The sequence below is a fragment of the Callorhinus ursinus genome, unplaced genomic scaffold (assembly GCF_003265705.2).
Source record: "Callorhinus ursinus isolate GAN/ISIS: 27379988/994484 unplaced genomic scaffold, GSC_fseal_2.0 scaffold1, whole genome shotgun sequence".
Classification (NCBI taxonomy): domain Eukaryota; kingdom Metazoa; phylum Chordata; class Mammalia; order Carnivora; family Otariidae; genus Callorhinus; species Callorhinus ursinus.
This window is the reverse complement of record NW_027397063.1, coordinates 66,904,468-66,928,732: the sequence shown is the minus strand read 5'-3', so window position 1 is coordinate 66,928,732 and position 24,265 is coordinate 66,904,468. Positions and strand designations below refer to the sequence as shown.

The following is a 24,265-nucleotide window of genomic DNA, read 5'->3' as shown; positions in this document are numbered from 1 at the left end:
ACTCTATTCTAATATATAATGCATTTATCTCATAATATATACCCGACTTCAATGAACAAAAAGAGAAAAATGTTTCCTCCACTTAAAACTATTTTATTTCATATTTTCATTTCTACCACTACTTTACACAAAATAGAAAATAAGTCAGCAGTACACTAGTTTGAGATAGGGCATTCTTTTAACACAGCAGGAAATTAAAACATAATTTCTGTTAAGAACGTGATGAGTCATCTCATTCGTTTGTGAAGATTCACAGAGCAAATAGTAAATATGGATTTCCATGTTCTGGGATCAATTACATAACCAATTTTTTCATGAGGGATGTTCATTCCTGATTACATCATTTTAAAATTTTCTCACTCTACAAAAAGTCTAGCAAATTCTACCTTTAATCTACAGATAGCTTTAGGGAATTAAATTTCTTAAAGCAAATTATTAAAAGACAATTTAATGGATTCTTCTAAAAAGAAGTAGCAAAAGCTTTTTTGAATGACCTTAGCCCTGAAGGTTCAAAATGCCTGCATAGTGTTTAACTATTCCAAAGTTAATAAACATGAGATGATGAGAACAAGAGTTATCTTTTTTATAACAATATTATGTTTGTGTTTACAACTAGTGTAAATATGTGGGAATAATTAGGCATTACTGAACAACTAATACTTACGTACATTTGAGTGGCTCCTAACAAGTATATAAATAACACTATAGACATATTACTCAACTTGGTTTGTTTTATGTTTTTTTAACTTAAACAATATTATTCATACTCTCTTATGAGTAAGTTTTCTCTTTGAGCACCACAAAATTAATATTACATAGATAAGCTGCATTTCCCCCATATTGTGAAGTAAGGAACTGTGTGTAGGCTCATCTGACCTTCTATTCTAGTCCTTAACACTCTTTCAAGTTACTTTGACAATGTTTCTGTGCCAGTACATGTGACAGACAAAATTGAAGTTCAACTCCCAGCCTTTTGTTGATTAAATAAGCTTGTTCAGTTGTAAGCAAGAGCATTTTGATGTACAGATGTGAAAAAGAAAAAAGGAAAAAAAAAGAATCAAGAGAAAGCCAATGAGTTTTTGTTTTGTTTTCTTTATTTTTTAGCACAATGAGTGTAATCTCTTATAGACATGCTGAATCTCAAATAGTTCATGATGCTGTGGAGAAGGCAGAGATGAGAATTAAGAAACCAAAAGGCAAATTGTTTTGTAAGAAAGTTTTCTTAGTATCTATCTCTGAGACACCTAGTACTACTTTCTCCTATAGTCCAATAAACCATACATTCCTGCTTTCGAGTAATGTATCCATTCGGTTGTAGTAGTTTCAGTGACAGTTGTCCAAATGAACAGAAAAGAGATAGTAGCCAGCACAATCATAAGAAAGAGAAAGGACAATGATGCATATTTCTTCTATAAACTGAGACAATATAATTTATTTTAATTTTCCAAAGTGCTTTTTAAAATATTTTAATTGATAATAATTAGATACAACACTGTCAACTTGACCACTACAAGGCCATTTGATAGCCCATGCCAGGCAAAAGTACAACTGATTTGTCATTATTCACAACTTAAACCTTAAGTATACAATAGGCAGAATAAATGCCACTGTTTCTTTATGCTTAAAAGAGCTACAATCTTCAAGCAGTAGTGAGTAGTTGTGTATCTTTTTTCTAGTGTTCTTTTTGTATCCAGAGAACAAACTTCAGACACAGTATTTCCAAAAGCAGGCTAAAAGAGAAAGCAAAACAAATTCTTTATTAAGAGGATATTTGATGCAATATCACATTTCAATAAAATAGGTTATGTGTGCCTCAGTATGAGAGAGTTTTGTAAAAGGAATGTTCTATATGGTTGTTATTAGCCTCATGTGAATCTGCAAATTAATTAAAATTAAATAAAATTTGAAAATTCAGCTTCTCCATCACACTAACCACATTTAGAGTACTCAATAGTGACTTGTAGCCAGTGACTACCATAATGGGCACTGCATTAGAGAATGGTCACATCATCACAGAAAGTTCTATTGGATAGCACTGTTCTACATGATAATGCATGTAATACAGTTCAGAGATTACAGTAGGTCATCCTATTAGATACACCCCTCTGTTTTATATTTGGGGTAACTGAAATTTCAAAGAGGAAGTCACGTGAGTAAAAACTATGATAAATATGTTTCAATTTACTGGGGGGAAAGGAAGGAAGAGAGTTTAAAGTTCACTTTGCAGATCACTAAATGTTATTTAAGCAATTTAATTGTCACATTGAGTCTTCACATTCTGATCATAAAAATGATGCTTAAGAAAAATCAGACCAATTCTAACAGTATTTTAATTCCGAGAAACAAACTGAGGGTTTTAGAGGGGAGGGAGGTGGGGAGATGGGAATGGGAGGGGGGTACCCTGTGATGGGTATTAAGGAGGGCACGTACTGCATGGAGCACTGGGTGTTACACGAAAACAATGAATCATGGATCACTACATCAAAAACATAACATAATAAAATTATATTAAATTAAAAAAAAATAAAAAGCAGTATTTTAATCTTCAAATGCACGAATGAGTCATTTTAAATCTTCTGTAGGTTGTTCCCAATCACCTGACTTTTAGTAGCTTCATAGACTAATTATAAATTTCTCTAATTTCCTTCAAACTAAATGGTTTATAAAATTAAGACCTCGGGGAGACAGGTCTTTGATTCACAATTGATGAATGGGATGCCCAATGAAAAAGAGTTTAAAAAGATACTCTTTGAAATACTATTTGAAATAAATGATGAAAATCTGTCTGCTTGCCAGGTTTCCCTTCCTCTCTATTCACTCGCTAACCTGGAACCCTCAAGTTCATCACCACCTACACACACAGTGTTATGACAGCACTCAGAGTCTACTTTTCATTTCTACAAGAGCCACAGCTTCCTTTAAATGAACCCACATTCAAATCCTATGAAAGGAGTTTATTTTCAGACATTAAACTGAGGAGCCTGGCCCACTACTCCAGTCTTCTCTTTATAGTGTGCTTCAGAAAGTTATCATCACTGCCCTTTCTGGCCCTTCAGATATCATTGAATATCTCAGTCTGTCAGGAAAATATAAATGTACACATATCCAAAAATTACTCATGAGTGGCTAGATTAAGTATGCAATGGAATATAGTTAGGGAAATTTTCTGGACTTGGATGAAAAGAAGTGTCATGAATGATGACATCCCCAGTAGAGCCAAACTCTTCAGTGCTTATTTATCATGTATCATCATGTGAAGGAAATCTCTTGCTAGCATTCTAGTGTCATCTGATGTCTGTTCGGTTCACTCTGGTAACCCTGTTTTCATCAGGATGCTATGTGTTGGACAGCTATATATTTCTTTTTCATCTCCCATCCCCAAGTTTCTTCAAATGTGCTGCTTCTATCCTACGTCAGCTTCTGAATCCAAAAAGCTAAAGTCATTAGGAGTGCAGCTAAGTAAATAGACCAGAGTGAGAGCTAAGGAGACTTTTTCTTTCTTCTTCTTTTTTTTTATTTGATAATTTGACATTACATTTTGTAAATTTAAGGTGTACAGTGTGTTACTTTGATAAATTTCTATATTGTAATATGATTGAAGTAGTCTATGTCAAATTACATCTTTATAGTACAGTATTATTGTCCACTTTTCATTACACTGCATTAGATTTCTATGACTTATTTACTGCTCATAACAAGTTTATATACTTAAACACAATCAATCTTATCCAAACCCCTTGCCTCCATGATCCCCTGGTTACCACCATTTTCCTCTCTGGTTTTTCATAGGTTTGACTTTTTTAGATTCCAGATACAAGTGATATCATACAGTACTTGTCTTTCTCTGTCTGACTTATTTGCTTAGCATAATGTGCTCGTTTCATCCAGGTCATTGGAAATAGCAGGTTATCCTCCTTTCTCATGGTTGAATAATATTCCATTACACACACACACACACACACACACAACACACACCATTTTTATCCATTCATCCATTGATATATACCTGGAAGTGGAAGTGTTGGGTCATATGGTAAATCTATTTTTAATTTTTTGAGGAACTTTCATGTTGTTTTCCATAGAGGTTGGACCAGTTTACACTCCTACCAATAGTGTAGAAGAGTTCCTTTTCACCACATCCTCACCTTCACTCCTTGTCTCTTGTCTTCTTGATGACAGCCATTCCCACAGGAGTGAGGTGACATCTCACTGTTTCTGATTTGCATTTCCCTGCTGAGTAGTGATATTGAGCATCTTTTATGTGTCTTTTGGCTATTTTGATATCCTTTTCAGAAAAAAAAATATCTATTTAGTTCTTCTGCCCATTTTTAATTAGATGTTTTTAGGGGTTTTTCTGTTGTTATTAAGTTGTGTTCTTTATATTTTTTAGATATTAACCTCTTATCCAATACATGCTTTGCTAAAATTTTCTTCCATTCCATAGCCTGCCATTTCATTTTGTTGTTTCTTGTGCTCTGCAGAAACCTTTGAGTTTGATGTGGTCCCACTTGTTAATTTTTGCTTTTGTTGCTTGTGCTTTTGATGTCATGTCCAAAAAGTCATTACCGAGACCAGTATTGATAAGCTACTGCTCTATATTTTCTTAGAGGCGTTGTATGTTATCAGGTCTATGTTTAAGTCTTTTATTCACTTCAAGTGAAGTTTTGTGAGTGGTATGACATCAGGGTCTAATTTCATTGTTTGGCAGGTGTTTCTCCAACTTTCACAGCATCATTTTTTGAAGGACTATCCTTCTCCCGCTGGGTGTTCACGGCTCCCTTGTTGAGTATTAGTTGACTCTATATGCCAGGGTTTAATTCTAGGCTTTCTGCTCTGTTTCACTCACCTGTATGTCTATTTTTGTGCCAGTACCATACTGTTTTTATTACTATGGCTTTATAGTATAGTTTGAAATCAGTTTTTGTTCTTTTATCCTCAGAATATTTTGGCTATTTGGAGTCTTTTGTTGTTCCACATAAATTTTAGGATTATTTCTCCTATTTCTGTGAATAATGCCTTTGGTATTTTGGTGAGGATTGCATGGAATCTATAGATGGCTTTGGGGAATATGGCCATTTTAACAATATTTATTATTCCAGTCTCTGAACACAGATTTCTTTCCATTTGTTTGTGTCTTCTTCAATTTCTTTCAGCAAAGTCTTATAGTTTTCATGGTGCAGATCTTTCACTTCCTTGGTTAAATTCTTTCCTAAGTAAATGGACAGAGGGCCTGAATAAACATTTCTCCAAAGAATCTGTACAATGGCCAACAGACATATGAAAAGATGTTCAATATCATTAAACATCAGAGAAATGCAAATCAAAACCACAATGAGATATCACCTTATACCTGTCAGAATGGCTGTTATGAAAATAAATAAATAAATAAATAAATAAATAACAGCTGTTGGCAAAGATGTGGAGAAAAAGGAATCTTCATGCACTGTTGGTGGGAATGCAAAATTGTGCAACCACTATGGAAAACAGTATGGATGTTCCTCAAAAATTAAAAATAGAACTATCATATGATACAGCAATTTTACTTCTGGGTATTTAACTGAAGAAAATGGAAGCAGTAATTTAAAAAACTACATGCATCCCTATGTTGATTGCAGCATTATTTACAATAGCCAAGATATAGAAGCAATCTAAGTGTCCATCAATAGATGAATAGATAGGAAGATTGATTACACACACACACATGATGGAATATCCATTAAAAAATGAAATTTTGCCATTTGTGACAACATGGATGGACCTAAAGGGTATTAAGCCAAATAAAATAAGTCAAAGACCATATGATTTCACTTATATGTAAACTCTAAAAAATAAAACAAATGAACAAACAAAACAAAACAGAAACAGACTCTTAGATACAGAGAATAATCTGGCAGCTGCAGAAGGGAAGGAGTGAAATAGAGGAAGGGGATTAAAAGGTACAAACTCCCAGTTATAAAGTAAATAAGACATGGGGATACAATGTACAGCATAGGGAATATAGTTAAAAATATTTAAAAACTTTATATGGTAACAGATGGTGGATAGATTTATCCTGGTGATCACTTCCTAATGTTGTATTACTATGCTGAATACCTGAAACTAAAATAATATTGTATATCAACTATAATTCAATAAAATTTTATTCCTAAGTATTTTATTGTTTTTGGTCCTGTTACAATTGGGATTATTTTTCCAATGCTTCATCATTAGTATAAAGGAATTCCACTGATTTCTGTCGGTTGATTTTGTAATCTTCCACCTTATTGAAGTATCATTAATTCATTTCAATAGGTTTTTGATTGACTTTTGGGGATTTTGTATATATAAGATCATATCATCAGTAATTAGTGACAGTTTTACTTCTTCCTTCCCAATTTGGATGCCTTTTATTTCTTTGTCTTTCCTAATTGCTCTACCTAGGACTTCCAGTACCATATTGAATAGAAGTGGTGAGAGTGGGCAACCTCATCTTATTCCCAAACTCAGAGAAATCCCTTTCAATTTTTCTCCATTGAATATGATATTAACTGTGGGTTTGTTATATATGGCCTTTACTATGTTGAGGCATGTTCCTTCAATACCCAACCTGTTTTTATCATGAAAAGATGTTGTGTTTTATTACATTAGACAGCACCATTCTTAGTGAATTTAGCAGGTGTCTATCAGTTATATACTAAGTGATTAAAGCAAACTATAATATTCCCCAGTAAGTATAAGTTACTATTGCATTAGCTGAATCTCTGGGTCCATTTTAACTTCACACAATGTTATTTATAGTAGACAACTTCTAATTATGCAGTAGAACCACAGTTTAAATATAATGTGGGTTGTTTTTGTGACCTAACCTGGGCATCTACTTCATATGTTTATCACCACAAATATTTATTTTATTCCTACTACATACAAATATGTTTTAATATCTCCTTGCTTAAAAACAAAGAAGTTTCTTTGACCCACCTTCAAACTTGTCTAGCTAATATCCCAATTTTTTCTATCCTTTAGAACAAAATTTCTCAAATGTGGTGTCTATTGTCAGTGGTTCCTGACTAATGATAAAAATATTGTTTTATCATGTTCTCTTTAGCCCAAAGTCCACCAAACAATTCTTGTCAAAGCCATTAATAATCTTTCATTCCTGTTCAGAAGGAAAGTTGCAGTTGTCAACTTACTGGACATATTATAGCTTTAAATACACTTTCATTACTTCCTAGAAACAGTACAGTCTTCCTTTCTTTGTCACTTCCTTCCTTGGTAGCGACTCCTATTAAGTCTCCTTTGCTGATTCTCTTGTCTGCCCAAACTCTAACCTTGGAATCACTTGGGCTTCAGCCCTGGCAGTCTTCTTTTTTACATCTAGAGTCATTCCTTAGATGGTCTGATCAAAATACTAAGCAATATTGATATGTTGATAACTATCAAATTTATATCTCCAATATGAGCTGCTTCCCTAAACTTCAAATTTATATATTCAATGGTCTACTCAGATCACTACAGAAGTCCCCCCTTATCTGTGGGATATATGTTTCAAGACCCCCAGTGGATGCCTCAAACTGGAGGTAGTACTGAATGCTATAAATACTATGTTTTTTCCGATACATACATACCCATGATAAAGTTTAGTTTACAAACTGGACACAGTAAGAGATTAACAACAATAACTAATAATAAATAAACAAGAACAATTATAATAGGTGATTCCCTGAGGTTATTAAGTTAGATTAAGATCATGTGCCTAATTTTGGCAGTTAAGAGTGTGTTTACCTCCATTTCTCTCCTGTTCTACTACAGAGACACATAGAGTAGATACAGAGTAAAGGAAAATGACCAACATACATGAGACTTCATGTAATCAAAAAATAAATCTTAAAGCAAGCTAATTCACTGAGATTGTAAGGTTAGTTTGCTAATGTAGTTTGCCTAATTTATCCCCAAATACAATTTGACAACAAATACAAAGGGAATAAAGAGAGTCCAGAAATACAAGGTCTCAAAATGTTGAAAGAACTAACCTCTTCTAGATCCCAAACACTATAAAATGAGATTTAAAACTACTCCAAGCAACAGAGGCTCTGTAAATAGCAGCTGGAATAAAGAACTCAGGGCAAAAATCAGATCAAGCATATAGTCTTTAAGGTATGTTCCAGACACTTTCAAAGCAACAGCTACTAAGTTGGGGGTAAGAATGCAGAATAATTAAAATTGCTTTTTTAAAAAGTATTTGCATGGAGCAAGTACATGAGAAGCTTTCTAAATTTTTGAAAGAACATCGTTGTCAAAGAAACCATAAAGCCTAAAATAAAAATATCTTTGACATTTAAAGACAAAATAAACCTTGGGCTTCCAACTTTGCAAAAGTAGGATAAGACCTGAGAAAACTGTGCCATCCTGGAGAAGGGAATAATCCCCAAGCGGCACATAAGATGTGTCCAGGGATAAAAATGAAGAAGCAAAAACTTCAAACAGTGCCGCCAGTGAAGCATTACAATGGGCAAATGACTCCTCCTAGGTATTACAGGCTCCAGCCAAGACACCTTTTCTCATCCCCAGGGTAGGAGATCTTTATAATATTTGCCTAGTGGGATTTCAGAATTGTTGGAGGGTAGCACTCTGTCTGTGTCTTGTTCATTTCCTTTATGAAAGGGATTATCCCATCCTTGGTCCTCTACCAATTAGTGGATTTGTCCTTTTAGCTAACAGGTCTGTGAATGAAGAGGAAGAAGCCACATTGTAGCTGATGAAGACTAGTAAGTATCTCCTCCTGGAGACACTGTCCTTTGTTTTGGGTTCAGTCAGTGAAAGAGATCTGGGATTGTCTCTAATGGCAATAGGTTGAGTATAGTCTATGTGGTTAAGCAGAGATCGAAGGATTGACTGTGTGTGGTAGAGGCAGTGCTGCCCAAGTATTATATGTACTTCCTAAAATTTCTCAGCCTATCTTGCCAATAGTTTGGTGGCAGCCCACATGACTAATTCTAGCCAATGGACTTCAGGAGAAGTGTGACACTTGTCACTGAACTGAGGCAGTTTGGAGCTAGGATGTGTCCTCTATCCCTTTCCTGTGTCTTGGCAATATTAGGGACAGTCAAGATATAACAACCTTCTAGATGATATAGCCAGAAAATAGAAGAGTGTTGTACGACATGCATTGGAATTTATTATATAATAGGCCTCTGAAATTTGGATTAAAACTGGTACCACATCATAGCCTAAGCTATGCTAATTATAGGAAGGGCCAATAAATCTCTACCCCAAACCTTCTAGACCACCAGACTTTTTCCTCTTCCAGCTGCCTTTGGCTCAATAAATAGAAATTGCCCTCTTTTTCCTAGTTGCTTAAAACAAAAACTTTGGAATCATTTTTGATGCCTTCCCTTTTTTAAAAAACACAAACCACATGTAATCCTACAACAAATTTTGTTGATTTTTTAAATTCAAATTATATCCAGAATCAGACCCCTTCTTATCGATTCACTACTGTAACCCTAATCCAAGCTACTACCACTTACCATCTGAACCACTAAATTCTCTTCACTAATGGTTTCTCTGCTTCTACCTTTGCCCATCTTTTGCAGTATATTCTCCATGAAGCATCAGAGTGGTTCTGTTAAAACTTATCTCATATTACTCCTTTTGCTACAAGTTTCCAGTGACGTCCCATATGATACCCAGTAAAAGCTAAAGTCCTTAGGTTCTGACCTTAGTCCTGAAGGTTCTCTCCCTTACAGCTTCCAATTCATCTTCTACTACCCTCTCCTTCAGGCTCACTAGCTGAGTCACTTAGCAGTTGGGTTATTTTTGGCATATAATTTCACTTCTCTGAGATGTAATTTCCTCATCTATAAAATAAGTGTAGTAATAGCTATCCTACGGTGTTTATGATGAAAATAAAATAATAATTATAGTACTGATCAAAACCATAAAAAACAAGTTAGGCTTACATAGTACTTACTATATGCCAGGCATTACTCTAAACGCCTTTCATATATTTACTCATCAAATCCTCCCGACAATCTCATAAAGATAATTATTGTTACAATTTGCATTTGGGGGCAAAGAAAATGAGACACAAGAAGTTACATAATTGCTCAAGGTCACACAGGTAGGGAATGTCAATGTTGATTTGGACCTAGGCAGTTTAGCTCTAGAGCCTATGTATTTAGCCACAATATTTTGACATCTTTAAGTATAAAATGTCTGGTATAGGCTAAGCATTTAAATAATACCAGTGCATCCTCTTGCCACTTAGTAGCATTGTGAAATAGGTTTTTGAACAAGTTAAAGACAAATCTGGGAGGAGAGGAAAAATGTAAATAAATAAAATGAGTCTTAGGAAGGCTCACATCACTATATGAATGGAGAAATAAACATACACATTTTTCAGATATAAGAATCAATTCAGCAAGAAACAAGAATTTCCCAAGAAATGTTATAAAAAATAAGAGGGATCCAAAAGACAAATCTTTCTAAAATTAAATGTTATGATTCAAACCTTGAACCCAGTGTTAGAGCAATGAGGGTTCTCCTTACTTCAATAAAGATGTTCTAAAATTTGAATTGATTTAAAACCTGATTGCTGGGGTGCCTGGGTGTCTCAGTCGGTTAAGCAACTGCCTTCGGCTCAGGTCATGATCCTGGAGTCCCGGGATCGAGTCCCGCATCGGGCTCCCCGCTCAGCGAGGAGCCTGCTTCTCCCTCTAACCTCCCCCCTCTCATGTACTCTCTCTCTCTCTCATTCTCACTCACTCAAAATAAATAAATAAATCTTTAAAAAATAAAATAAAATAAAATAAAATAAAACCTGATTGCTTCTATTTGTGATTCTCCCAACTCCAGTCTTTAAGCAAAATAGCAAGCCGTAGTTCACAACTTGAGGCAATAAGGGCCTATTTTACTTAAACCTGGAACGTAAGACGTTATTATCCACTCCTGTAAACATGACAGAGCTCAGATATATATATTCATATGGGAACATATTCATTGGCATCTTTTTTAAAAATAGGAACCCTGGTCTTGACAATCACCATAGGGTTAAGAAATGTCAAGTTAACCTCTTCCCTCTTAGTAATAATTGCAAAAGTAATCTTTCAGATGTCAATTTTAAAACTGAAATGAAAATTTACCTCGCTTATTTGGATGGGAAGATAGACCATCTATAGCATAGGATATCTCAGCATCTTTTGCCGCCTTGAACTGCTCTTTTAGCTTTTCCAACTGTTAAGAATCAAATATAAAAATTATTAATCTTTAATAAGAACAATGCTGCTTTCTGTTGAAGAAGAGGAATAATTAGAATAAGAAAGGAAAAAGAGTAGGAAAAATGGAAGAAAGGAAGAAAGAAAGGAGAAAAAAAGGAAGGGAAAAGGAGAAAAAGTAATAAAGAAAATAAACAAAAATAATTAAATGGAAAAATCCAAGGAAATGTATTTAGAGACTGGCTGGGAAAGGTACATGACTCAACAGGATATCAGGGGGGAAAAAAAACAGTTTATAGTGAAGGAAGTCCACTCTGGGTGTTAATTAATGGGGAGCCTGTTAATACAGCCTGTGTTGCCGGACTGGATTTTATGTCACCTCTAACGAGCAGTTCTCTTAAGGAGCTCCAAAGAGTTATATAAATGTTTGAATTTCCTGAAATATTTCTCCTTTCCAGCAGGAAGTGATTATTTTGAGGCCCTATGGTTTTTACCTGGAATAAAACCCATGTTAATTTTTAGCAAGCTCTCTGATTGCCCATGCCCTGAAGACCTACTTCTTTTTGAACTCTACTCTAAAATAGAGTTCAGCCTGGCTGCTAAGGGTGTCCATGTGTGATCTACTCAGAGTGATGGGGCATGATTCTCTCTCCCAAACAGCCACACGGTTTGTATAATAATGGATTTGCATGCATGTATGTGGACAAGTTTTGAAATCATCTAATCTGGTGATTTTTCAAATTTTCTTCCCAGCATGTCAAGCAGTGGGCGAATAAGGCTGCTAAGGGACTCCCTATCAGGAGGGCTGAAAGCAGGTCAGGAAGATGACCCTTCAGGTCCCCAACCAGCTGCTTTAAGCAGGACAGCTCCACCTTCACATGCTTCATTTACTAGGACCACATCCAATTGATTTGGGAAAAAGTATTTCTACTTTTAAAAATAATAAGCATATTATTGAAAATCACCAATCTAAGTATAGCTTCCCATTTTACAAATGAAGAGATTTAAATCCAGGAAATTTTAATTTTTCCAAGGTCTTATAGTTAGGTAATTGGAGAGCTGGGATGAGAATCCAGATTTTCTACACATTTTATCTCAAGATCACTTCAGCTATATATAGTTTTGTTTTGGTTTTCTTTTTTTTCTTGATTTTTTTAAGTGTAATTTGACTATTTTTTTTCCCTAGTGAATAACTTTACTCTTTCTCTAGCAGGAATACAAAAATTTTACAGTATAGTACTAATAATTTTTCAAACTATGCCCAAAGAAAAGAAAATGCCTTAGAATTATTATTAAAATTGAAATGTAAGTATTTCACATTCTCACCTGGTTAAGTTCTTCCAATTTGTTAACCAGTTCTCTATCTGCAAGATACATTGGTCATATGAAAAATTGCATTGCAAGTAATATTTGATTCACTTCAGGACACACATTCAGGATCTTATGTGAAAGGCAAAGGTCTTTTTCATATGATTTAAGACCATACATCATCCCTGATATAAAACCCAAATGTTTTCTCAATGCCTATAATATTGAATTGCAACCAGTTATATAATGAGAAAATACCTAATTTCTAGCAATAAGCACAAAGCTTTCTAAAATAGGCCATGGGCGCCTGGGTGGCTCAGTTGGTTAAGCGACTGCCTTGGGCTCAGGTCATGATCCTGGAGTCCCGGGATCGAGTCCCGCATCGGGCTCCCTGCTCAGCGGGGAGTCTGCTTCTCCCTCTGCCCTCTTCCCTCTCGTGCTCTCTGTCTCTCATTCTCTCTCTCTCAAATAAATAAATAAAATCTTTAAAAAAAATAATAAAATAAAATAGGCCATAGTTCTGGGGTGCCTGGGTGGCTCAGTCGGTTAAATGTCTGCCTTCGATTCAGGTCCTAAACCCAGGATCTTGGAATCAAGCCTGGGCAGGGAGTCTGCTTCTCCCTCTGCCTGTGCTCATGCTCACTCTCTCTCTCTCTCTGTCCTTGTCAAATAAATAAAGTCTTTTAAAAAAATCAATGTAAAATAAAATAGACCATAGTTCTAATAAGCACTATTATTTAGAAATAAACTATTTTACTGACATAAGGAAATCTTCTGAAACAATATTAAGTGAAAAAAGCAGGACACCAGCATCCGTATAATTCAACTGAGAAAGATAAGCCCAAAATATAAATAGTAACTCCCTCCCTTACAATTTGAGTATAAATTTTTCTTTTTTATAATTTCATTCATTTTCTTCAATGATAATATTTTACTTCTAATTTTAAAATGTTGTATTTTTGAAGTATTTATTAAGATATTGTTGTAGTCAGCACATTGTCCCATGAATAGACATTTTCTTCAGAAGCCCAGATGTTTTCTGAGAGTATACCACATTAACATGTTGTCACATTTTCTCTCAGGCTAGACTTACTAAGTTTCTGACAGTATTTGTCATTTCTTGGAAAACATTCTCACACGTAATTGTAAATTAGATTCTCCTGTTCTTCAAAGAAAAAAAAAATCTCAATTGGTGTAGCTTACATTTCCCAATGGTTTATACTCCATCCATTTCCCACATTGGGAGAATTTGATTGCAAAATGTGTTAAAACTGCTATGAGACTGCAGTTAATTTGTGAAATTTCTAGTGGAAACCTATGAACAGATGTGAAGCATATAGTAAAAAAATATATACATATATATATTAACTGTACCAGTGAGGATTTGCAGAGATAGGAAGAAAATATGAGTAAAGATCACTGGTGTGTAACTAGATGGTTACCGATCCCACTGGGACCTTCTAATTGAAGAAAATAGGATTTTAATATTTGTTAATAATGCCATTGCTTTTAGCATGAATATGAAATAATAACACTTAAGCCATCAGTGCAGCATAAAAGGGAGTACCTATTATTTTATTTAATATAAATATGCATTTAGAAAGAGCAAGTCAGAGGACAGAAAAACTTCTTGACTCACCAATGTTAGAAGGTCTTTGGAAATCAAAAGTTTTTTTCAGTAGAGCCAACAGTAGTTCTTCATGATTTGTATCTTCTTTATCTGGAAACGATTCATTCCCTGTAATAATCACCTCAGTGTAATAAAACCTCTATTTTCAATCTGTGTCACTGAAAGTATTTCTAATTAAATACATTTTACAGGTAACTATCAATGCATATAGTCACCAATAAAAGGGGTGTGGAGAAAGGTGTGTAATCCAAAACGATGGGTTGTTAAAAAAAAAAAATCATTGAATGTATTGGAGCACTCAAAGAGAGATTGTGAGAGAGGAAGAGGGAGAGACAGAGAGTATGTCTGGAGGATGACACCCCAAAATTTACCTGCCATCATTCCTAGGTAGTAGAATCGCAGGTAAATTTATTTTTTACCCACATTGTTGAAATTTTCTACTCTTGTGTTTAATATGAAAAACATAAAAGTTATATTTTTAAAGAAAAAAATAATTTTTGATTTTAAGATTTTATTTGCTATACACATTTAAATATGAGCCATTTTGTGTTCAGAGAGTGCCTTTAAACCATCTAGGGAAACCCGTGGAAGAGGTGGTATGATGTCTATTTTCTCCCTATTGACATCTTTCCATCTTTGTCAGTTTCCCTCCCAGCCCATTCATTGATTAGATGCTCAACTCTTTCAGCACTTTAAAAATAGAAATATCACCCACATTTTTGTAAATATCTTTATTCTGGAGTAGAAATCAGGACAATAGCCTTTACTCAAGCTATAAAACATGAAGACTCAACAAGATATCTATTAACAAATAATGTAATTGAAATAACAACTAGTGTATTACAAACAAAATAAACTCTTGTGAGGTGGCCTGAAAAATCAAACCTTTATCATAGAACTTCTATCGGATCATCTTCCCCATTTCCTAGCTCCTCATACTAGCTGACAGTGTGAACAGAAGGTAGATTTGTGAGTTTGAAGTTTAAAAGTGAGAATATTGTGTTTGTAGCTACAGAAATGGCTCATGACTTGACTATATTATTCCATGAAATCATCTGCCTTTCCTGTGTCTACAAAATGTTTATTGATGAACTCAAAGGACTAAGAGACTAATGAAAGGAAGGAGAAGCTTTGGTGAGGAAGCAAATGGATGACTTGGGGCAAGTGACAGCATTGTTTCCACACTGACCGAACATAGTTCATTGGTGCTCAGCTCTTCAATTTCCTTTACTTCATAAACATAGAAATTATCTGTGACATTCTGTTTTTTTCTATTGATTAATTAAAACACTAATAGAATATCAATGGAACTTTTGCTTCACATTAATTAAATGAAGACCCTCAGAGATAGTTTAGTTTAAGACATGGCCATGCAATAGGTAATTGTTACTACAGTTGTTTATGAAAACATTAAATCATAAACTTTAAAATGTTACAGTTTGAAAAAGACATAAGGTACATTTTATAGCCAGATGATAATGGCTACTTATTTCAGAAAGAGAACTGTGATAAGAGAAACTGATTCACTGCCTTAACTAGAGAAAGTATAAGACTAAAATGAAGTGGGGCATCTGGGTGTCTCAGATGGTTGAGAGTCTGTCTTTGCCTCGGGTCATGATCCCAGGGTCCTGGGATGGAGCCCCACGTTCAGCTCTGCCCCTCTTCTGGCTCAGCAGGGAGCCTGCTTCTCCCTCTCCCTCTGCCTCTCCCCCTCCCCATGCCCTCCCCCTACTCATGCTCTCTCTCTCTCTCTCTCTGTATCTCTGTGTTTCAAATGAATACATAAAATCATAATTAAAAAAAGAAAAAATATTTTTAAAAAAGACTAGAAGCCAGACTATGGAAAGAGCCAAGATGTCCATCAACAGATGAATGGATAAAGAAGATGTGGTGTATATATATACAATGGAATATTATGCAGCCATCACAAGGAATGAAATCTTGCCATTTGTAATGACGTGGATGGAACTGGAGGGTATTATGCTGAGCAAAATAAGTCAATCAGAGAAAGACATGCATCATATGATCTCATTGATATGAGGAATTCTTAATCTCAGAAAACAAACTGAGGGTTGCTAGACTGGTAGGGGGCAGGAGGGATGGGGTGGCTGGGTGATTGACATTGGGAAGGGTGTGTGCTATGGTGAGTGCTGTGAATTGTGTAAGACTGTTCAATCACAGACCTGTACCTCTGAAACAAATAATACATTATATGTTAAAAAAAAAAAAAAGAAGAAGAAGATAGCAGGAAGGGAAAAATGTAGGGGAGGAAATCGGAGGGGGAGACGAACCATGAGAAACTATGGACCCTGAGAAACAAACTGAGGGTTCTAGAGGGGAGGGGCGTGGGGAGATGGGTTAGCCTGGTGATGGGTGTTAAAGAGGGCATGTACTGAATGGAGCACTGGGTGTTATATGCAAACAATGAATCATGCTTCTCCCTCTCCCGCTCCCCCTACTTGTGTTCTTGCTCTCGCTATCTCTCTGTCTGTCAAATAAATACATAAAATCTTAAAAAAAAAAAGTCAATGAAAGAACAATTCTTTTGGCAGTGAAAACAAAATTGCATAAATCCTCGTTATTTATTTATAGGGATTTTCCCATTGAAAAACAAATTGTCCCAGAGATATAAATAGAAGCTTGGGAATCAAAAAGTCAGGATTTTATCCATGGCTCACATTTTGTCTTTGGCCAGTCAAAATCACTGCACTTGGTGGGCCTCCATTGCTCTTCCTGTGAAATAATGAGATTTTCAATGTTCTTACCATAGTGCAAACATGTGAGGAAAAATGAGACCATTCACTGAGGACTTCACAAAATTAGGATGTTAGTAGTAAATGTTACTTCTGATTTCACGTGGATATGGGATACAGCAAAATCCAACTCTACAGCATTTTTCTAGAATCAAATTAAATATCGCCTCTGACCCCAGAAGACCACACACTGATGTCCTTCTCTCACTGGCAGCATATTGAAAAGTTTTCTCTCTGGGACTCCCTTGGATCTGTTGCCTTATGTGTAAATGGGAAAGATTAAATTACTCATAAGGTTATTTTCTGATCTAAATTGTCTATGATTAAAATGAGCTCCTCTCCATATACACATTTGTCAAAGCAGCCAAATGTTTGACTTATTGTGGTCTTTTGACACATTTTTCAAGTAAGCATTTGTCCGCTAACAAAGTACAAAGAACACCCCTTGTTCTTTCTGTGTTAGTCAATACTCAAGACAATTGGCACAGTCTGCCAGCTTTCATTTGGTGGGCTATAGAAAAGCCTAGCGTGATGGGTAATGCTCACACTGAGCAAATTGCCTACCACGAAAGATTAAAGAGTGAATATCATGACCCAGAAGACTACAAAAAATTTATTAATTTTTTAGTATTTTATCATTTTGGGGGTTTCCAGATTTCTTTCTGGTAAAATTTCTCGTCTGTCTCCACTAAAATGCTTCAAATTTGAACGAAAAGCAAGGAGACAATAAAATCTTTTGAGTCAGTATCTTAAGTAGTAATGAACCAGTTTTATCTGTGTATTTGCAAAAGCATTCACTCTGTCATGTCTGGGTAACTTTGCCATCTTCTGTGCTAAGGATGCATCTACACTCAGGTAATTTTTTTTAAAGATTTTATTTATTTATTTGACAGAGAGATAGAGTGAGAGCATAAGTAGGCAGGGTGGCAGGCAGAGGGAGAGGGAGAAGCAGGCTCTCCGCTGAGCAAGGAGCCGGACGTGGGGCTCGATCCCAGGACCCCAGGATCGTGACCTGAGCCGAAGGCAGCCGCTTAACCAACTGAGCCACTCAGGCGCCCCTTATACTCAGGTAATTTTTTTTCAAACATTTCTTTTATCAATATTAACTTTTATTTATTTATTTATTTTATTTTTTCAAATGACCTTAGTTCAAAGACAGAAACTTAGTCGAAGTATGTGTATTTTTTTCTTTTAAAACTAAAAATGAAAACTAGGAAAAAAAGACTTATTTTCTATTATATTTCTTAGACAATATCTTAACTTTAGGAATAAAAAATATTTAAAAAATTTTTTGAGAAAACTTTTTCTTCAGAGATTCCTGTAAACGATGATTGCCTTAAAAGGTAGTGACAAGACTTTCTAAAGACAGTTATGCAAGTGTAGTTACTGGAAACAAAACTGGTAAAGAAAGGCAAATAGATTAATTTTCTTTTGTGAAAAATGTTCCACTTAAATATGCAGAAGTGGATTGTGAATTAAGCACATAAAACCTTCAGCTTTACACTTTCCTCCTTACTTCCTTCTAGTCTTTTTTTATGTTATGTTAATGACCATACATTACATCATTAGTTTTTGATGAAGCGTTCCATGATTCATTGTTTGCGTATAACACCCAGTGCTCCATGCAGAACGTGCCCTCCTTAATACCCATCACCAGCTAACCCATCCCCCCACCCCCTCCCCTCTAGAACCCTCAGTTTGTTTCTCATTGACTTTTAAAACCACATTTAAGCAACATGGTCTAGTAAAATTGAATTCCATCTAAAAAAGAGATACTTGATCCCTCTTCTCAACCCAATATCATGTAAACCAAATGTATTATGTTCTGATTTGTTTCCTCTATGTAGAACAAAAGGCTCGTTCCTTCCCATCAAGGTCAGTTAGATGACAGTAACCTCAAAATCTCAAGCTACAAGGGAAAATAGAGAGCACTATTTTAAGTTACTATTTTTCAAACATAAAGAAATATATAAAAGTTTAAATGAGGTTGTTTGCCTAATAAATCAACATTAAATTTAGCTCCACTGATTCTCAGATGAAGAGCTATTTCCACTACAAAATGCATTGAAAATTTTAAAGAAAGATCAATACAAGTTACAGTATTACAAGAGCAGAAACTTATTTTCTCCAACTTTACATGGCAAATATTTGTAGATGTCATAGATTAAATTACTTCATTTAACATAAGTATCGTAAATATGTTAGAAATCTGATAAATACAGTCAATGCATGATGTGGGTGTTAGCATCATCCTCCTGAAAATACTATGTAGATTTCCCCATGCATTATTATTTCCAAATCTCTGCAAACACAAATTTCCATCCTAATGTGTTATTCTCTGAGCCATTCTCCTTTCATAAGTAACTTATTTATAATCTCATTGGATAAAAATACTGTTTTCTTTCCCCAAAGGTACTTTAATGATATGCACATATTAGTTAATTGATTGTATTACTATTTATACATTCACTACCTTTGGTCATAGAGTAGAAGTAAGAAAAATGTGCTTCATAATTAGAAAAAAAATAGTGTTGTTGAGATAAATTTAGTATAATGTTGGTTAAAATTAATTTACTTGTGAAGAACAGCCTCACAGATTACATTTAATTTAAAACAGCAACTTCTGAAGAGATGTTTAATGATTACATCATACTCATGCCTTAAAGTATTATTTTGATATTGGCAGAAAAACCAGGCAATGCAAAGAGGGGGATAAGGATTATTTACCCATCTGTAGGATTTTAGACTCATGTGTACATACCTTGGATCAGGTATGGCCGTCCATGCACCAATTCCAAAAAAATCGTTACAGATAACAAAGTTAGGAGTCCAAAGCAAAGAGTGGCTGAAAGGATCTTGTTCATGTTAAAAATCTTCTTCTGTGCTAGCAGAGAAACTGGACTCTCCAGGTCAAGATGAATACTTCAGTGGCTCTGGAATGCTGCAGAGATCACTTTTAAAAGGTGGCAAGTGTGCTTCAGCTACAAATGATCTGGACAAAGAAAAAAGCTTATAAAATGTAATGCATTCTGTCAACGTGATTCACTACTTGGAGAAGTGACAGGTTTGCTACTCGGTCAATGACAGGAAGAACCCAATCGATATATCTCATACCTGCCCATTTCACTAAAAGCAGGCATTCTTATGCACGCCCACGCACTCAGACACATACACAAGCTTAGAGCAAAAATTGGCAATGTAGAACCTGTTGGTTAGATTTTCATAACAATGAAATGGGAACAATGCCTTTTATTTGACTAATTTAGAGCCCCACGGAGGTCTTCCTAATAGCCCATGTTATTTGCAACCACTGCTTCATTTTTAACCAAACAAATAGATTTGAGTTGGGAAGAGCTCAAATTGGAAGTGAATCATAATGGGAACATTAATGTCTTACTACATTGAAGAAGGATGGTTTCATTTTGCTGCAACCAGCACTTCTAGAGATTAAAGCTAAATCTAATTAATTCAAAGTTGGCAAATGTCCCGTCAATTACACTCTTTAGTGCTTGCTTTAATTGTAACGGTTTTCTTTTTAAGTCAAAGTCTTTCCGTATATCAACAATTCCAATTTTATAGCTCCAAAGATGTACTAATGACCTCTGGCCTTGGCATTTACTTCTGTCAGGAGGACTCAATGCATTAGCTCTAAAACTGACTCAGTTCTCGGTGCATAAAGCGCAGCACATGATGATGTGAAAGTAGTGCAATATCCCAACTTTTTGCGAGCCCATTGCTTTAATAAATTCCCTGAATAAAGTGTCAACTACTTAGTTTGATATTCAGGCTTGTTTTTCCTTCACAGGCTCATTTCCACTACATGTCCTTCTGCACCAGTCACAGTAGGCTTTCAATTCCCGAACATATCTTGCACTTCCTCACTTCAGAGCATTGCTGACATATTTCTGTCTACCTGGACTCCTTCATTCCACCACCATTTTACCTACTCATCTCCTAAGTCCCTGATCCAATGCCACCATCTCTGTGTAGTCTTTTGGATCTCTTTCTCTTTTTGCTTTCAGACGTTAGCAGTTTTTCTTTTTACCTCCTTTGGACAACCACAAAACTGCTTAGGTATCTATCATCACTCCATTCTTCCTTTCATTACAGTTATGTATCCTGTGTGTTTGCCTCTGCTATTAAATTATGAATGCCACGATTCTTGGGCCTTTTCTCAGACCGGGGACTGACCCTCTCCTTGGCCTCCTGCTTCTTTACAATAGCAGGGGCTGGGGCCAACTTCTTCCCCTCAGCCTTCTTTCCTTTCAAAGTCTTGGATGGCTGGAAGAAAGAGCTCTGATGACTCATTTCTAAGCAAAATGTTATGTATGACTTTTGTTCCATAAACATTTGTTTCAGGAAATCTCATGTAACCCCTCTGAATCTTCTGTCATATTTTAACTGATATTGGTGAAGTGATGAAAAATAAGTTCCTTATCTGTGACCATTCCATCTACTTTGGGGAAAAAAAGCCCACGAATATCCTTAACTAAATCTTTTATCACTCTCTCTCTTAATAATAAAAATATTTTACTAAATTCTTCTCATAAGTATATAATCTAATTTGTTGTTCAAATAAAAACAAATTTTCAGGATTGATTGTATTAGACAGATAAATGAAGTTAGAATATTTGTTTCTGGAGTCGTTACTATTTGTATACACAGTAATAGTACATAATTGCCAGTAATTGAGCCATCATCCATGCCAGGCCCTATTCTAAGCATTTCACATATAGTATCTTATTTAATTCTTACAGTAGTCCCTCACAAATTATAAAGTTGTTTTGATTTTTCACCTTTTACAGCAAAGGAAGCAAGTTATGGAGCCAAAAGGAAACCTAGATCTACCTCAGAGTCATACCCCTACCCACGTTGTCTCTTGTCCATGATTGGGAAAACATAGAAATGGAAAGTGATTGGTTGTTCAAATCAGAGAAATCCCAATTTTAAAGGAAACTTACAACATTTTGCTTCAAATTTTCAAAAGTAATCCTCTTGATCACTTAGTCTGTATCTCAGGTGTTGTTTCTAAATAACATTTCTATTTTGTCAATGAAGACATTGTCATTATATTATAATGTACAGATAACTTTAAGATTCATTTACATCTTAACTATTCTCATAATGAGTGACAGGAAAAGCACAGATAATCAGGGTCCATATGGTGACTCAAATACATTTGAATAATTACTTTCTGACTCTATTAAACAGTTGGGCTTTTTTTCCAGTGAGTAAAAAAAATTAAACAATTTCATTTTGACCTCCCTCTGACCCTGTTATTTCATGGTAGAATTCCTAACATACAGTTAAATGAGTGAAAAAAAAAACAGCAGAGAGAAGGGAGAAGGCAAAAATAGAGGCTCTGGCATTCTGATAAGTGTGTACATGGATTTTTTTTCATTTAAAAGAGTTCAGAAAGTCCTTATTTGTCAAAATAAAATAGAAATGTCTATTCAAATACCTTTACAACTTTTTAAATTGAGTTATTTGTCTTTTTATTATTAAGATGTGAAAGTTCCTTATATTCTGGATGTCAGTCCCTTATCCAATATATAATTTGCAAATATATTCCCACATTCTATGGATTGTCTTTTTACTTTCTTGATAATGTCCTTTGAAGCACAGTTTTTATTTGGATAAACTCCAATTTGTTTATTTTTTCTTTGTGTGTGTGTGTATTTTTAGTATATCTAAAAACCATTGCCTAATCCAAAGTCATGAAGACTCATTACTACATTTTCTTTTAGAGTTTTATGCTTTTAGCTCTAAAATGTAAGACTTCGACCCATTTCACACTAAATTTTGCATATGGTGTGCCATATGGGTCCTACTTTATTTCTTTACATGTGGATATCTAATTGTCCCAGCACCTTTTGTTGATATGTGGTTTTATTTCTGGACTCTCAATTCCTTTCCATTGATCAATTTGTCTATTCTTATGTCACTACCATACTACCCTTTTTTTAAGATTTTATTTATTTATTTGACAGAGAGAGACACAGCGAGAGAGGGAACACAAGCAGCGGGAGTGGGAGAGGGAGAAGCAGGCTTTTTGCCTAGCAGGGAGCCCAATGCGGGGCTCGATCCTAGGACCCTGGGATCATGACCTCAGCTGAAGGCAGACGCTTAACGACTGAGCCACCCAGGCGCCCCATACTACCTTTTTTTTTTTAAGATTTTGTTTTTAAGTAATCTCTATACCCAACTTGGGACTCAAACTTACAACCCTGAGATCAAGAGTTGTATGCTCTACCAACTGAGCCAGCTAGGCGCCCCTACCATATTATCTTTTGCTTTGTAGTAAGCTTTGAATTCAGGACATGTGAGACTTCCAACCTTGTCCTTTTTCTGGATCTCTTTCATTTTCATATAAATTTTAGAACTAGTTTGCCACTTTCTATAAAATGGGCAATTGGGATTTTGATAGGAATTACATTGAATTTGTAGATCAATTTGGGAAATATTACCATCTTAAAAATATTAGCTCTTCCAATCCATGAACATAGTCCTTCTAACTGTTTGTCTTTAATTTCTTTCAAAGCCGTTTTGTAGTTTTCAGTGAACAAATAATATCCCCACAGAATCTGTTTATTTTTTAGTATAGAAATAAAACCCTGAAATATTTTGTCACTTCTTTACTAAGAAGAACCATGAGATATAGAGACCTCTCTGGCAGAATCCAGGGCAGAGTAATAACCAGAATAACATATACACCTAATATTGAACACGAGTAAGAATTAACATTCAGAAGAGGCTTTACACCAGTAGATGGGCACGACAACAGAAATTTCCAGGCATAGACATACTGTAATGTGGGAGTTTAGTCTGTTTTCAAGTAGCACTTTTGATAATGGTTGAAAGCATAGAAGGTGTCTGAGTAGAAGTGAATAGAGGCTTAGATTCTGGTCAGACTGGAGGCTTAAAATCCAGGTTCAAATATAAGGTTCTTCCCTTATAGCACATGATGAAAAACAAAACATCTTTAAGAAATGTAACTGAGGTGAAACCACAGTCTATGGGAACAGATAGAGAGGAAAAACCGGATTAAAAATCCAGGATCTATTAGCATTGTCTAAGCATTGTCTAAGCCTACAGAGGTTAAGCAGCAGGAAACCAGACTCTTAGAATAGCAATCAGAGGAAGAAACTATCAAAAAAAGGTTTAGGCCTCAGTTTAAAGGATAGATACCCTGGCCATCAGCAAATGCCTCTAAACTCACCCTCTTCCTTCAGCTACCATGGAGATAGTAGCTATAAAGATGATCTATCCTCACATTAGGAATTAGAACCTCTGTTTGCCACTATCATTTAAACAAAGCTATCTCTCTCTCATTTTAAACAACAATAAACTTTACTAGACGACTAACAGTGTCTTCTAACTAC

The 24,265-nt window shown here is 35.2% G+C and overlaps 1 protein-coding gene across 1 annotated transcript; it reads right to left on the bottom strand.

Annotated features, from left to right (window-relative positions):
* Positions 1-1,665: 1,665 nt before the first annotated feature.
* Positions 1,666-19,749, bottom strand: UTS2B (urotensin 2B). The gene is made up of 5 exons (XM_025869196.2): positions 19,645-19,749; positions 14,140-14,238; positions 12,519-12,556; positions 11,121-11,211; positions 1,666-1,730 (listed from the first exon to the last, which is right to left on the bottom strand). Exons 1-5 carry the CDS (start codon positions 19,745-19,747, stop codon positions 1,705-1,707), a joined length of 357 nt encoding a protein of 118 aa, XP_025724981.1. The 5' UTR covers positions 19,748-19,749; the 3' UTR covers positions 1,666-1,704.
* Between the last annotated feature and the right edge of the window lie 4,516 nt (positions 19,750-24,265).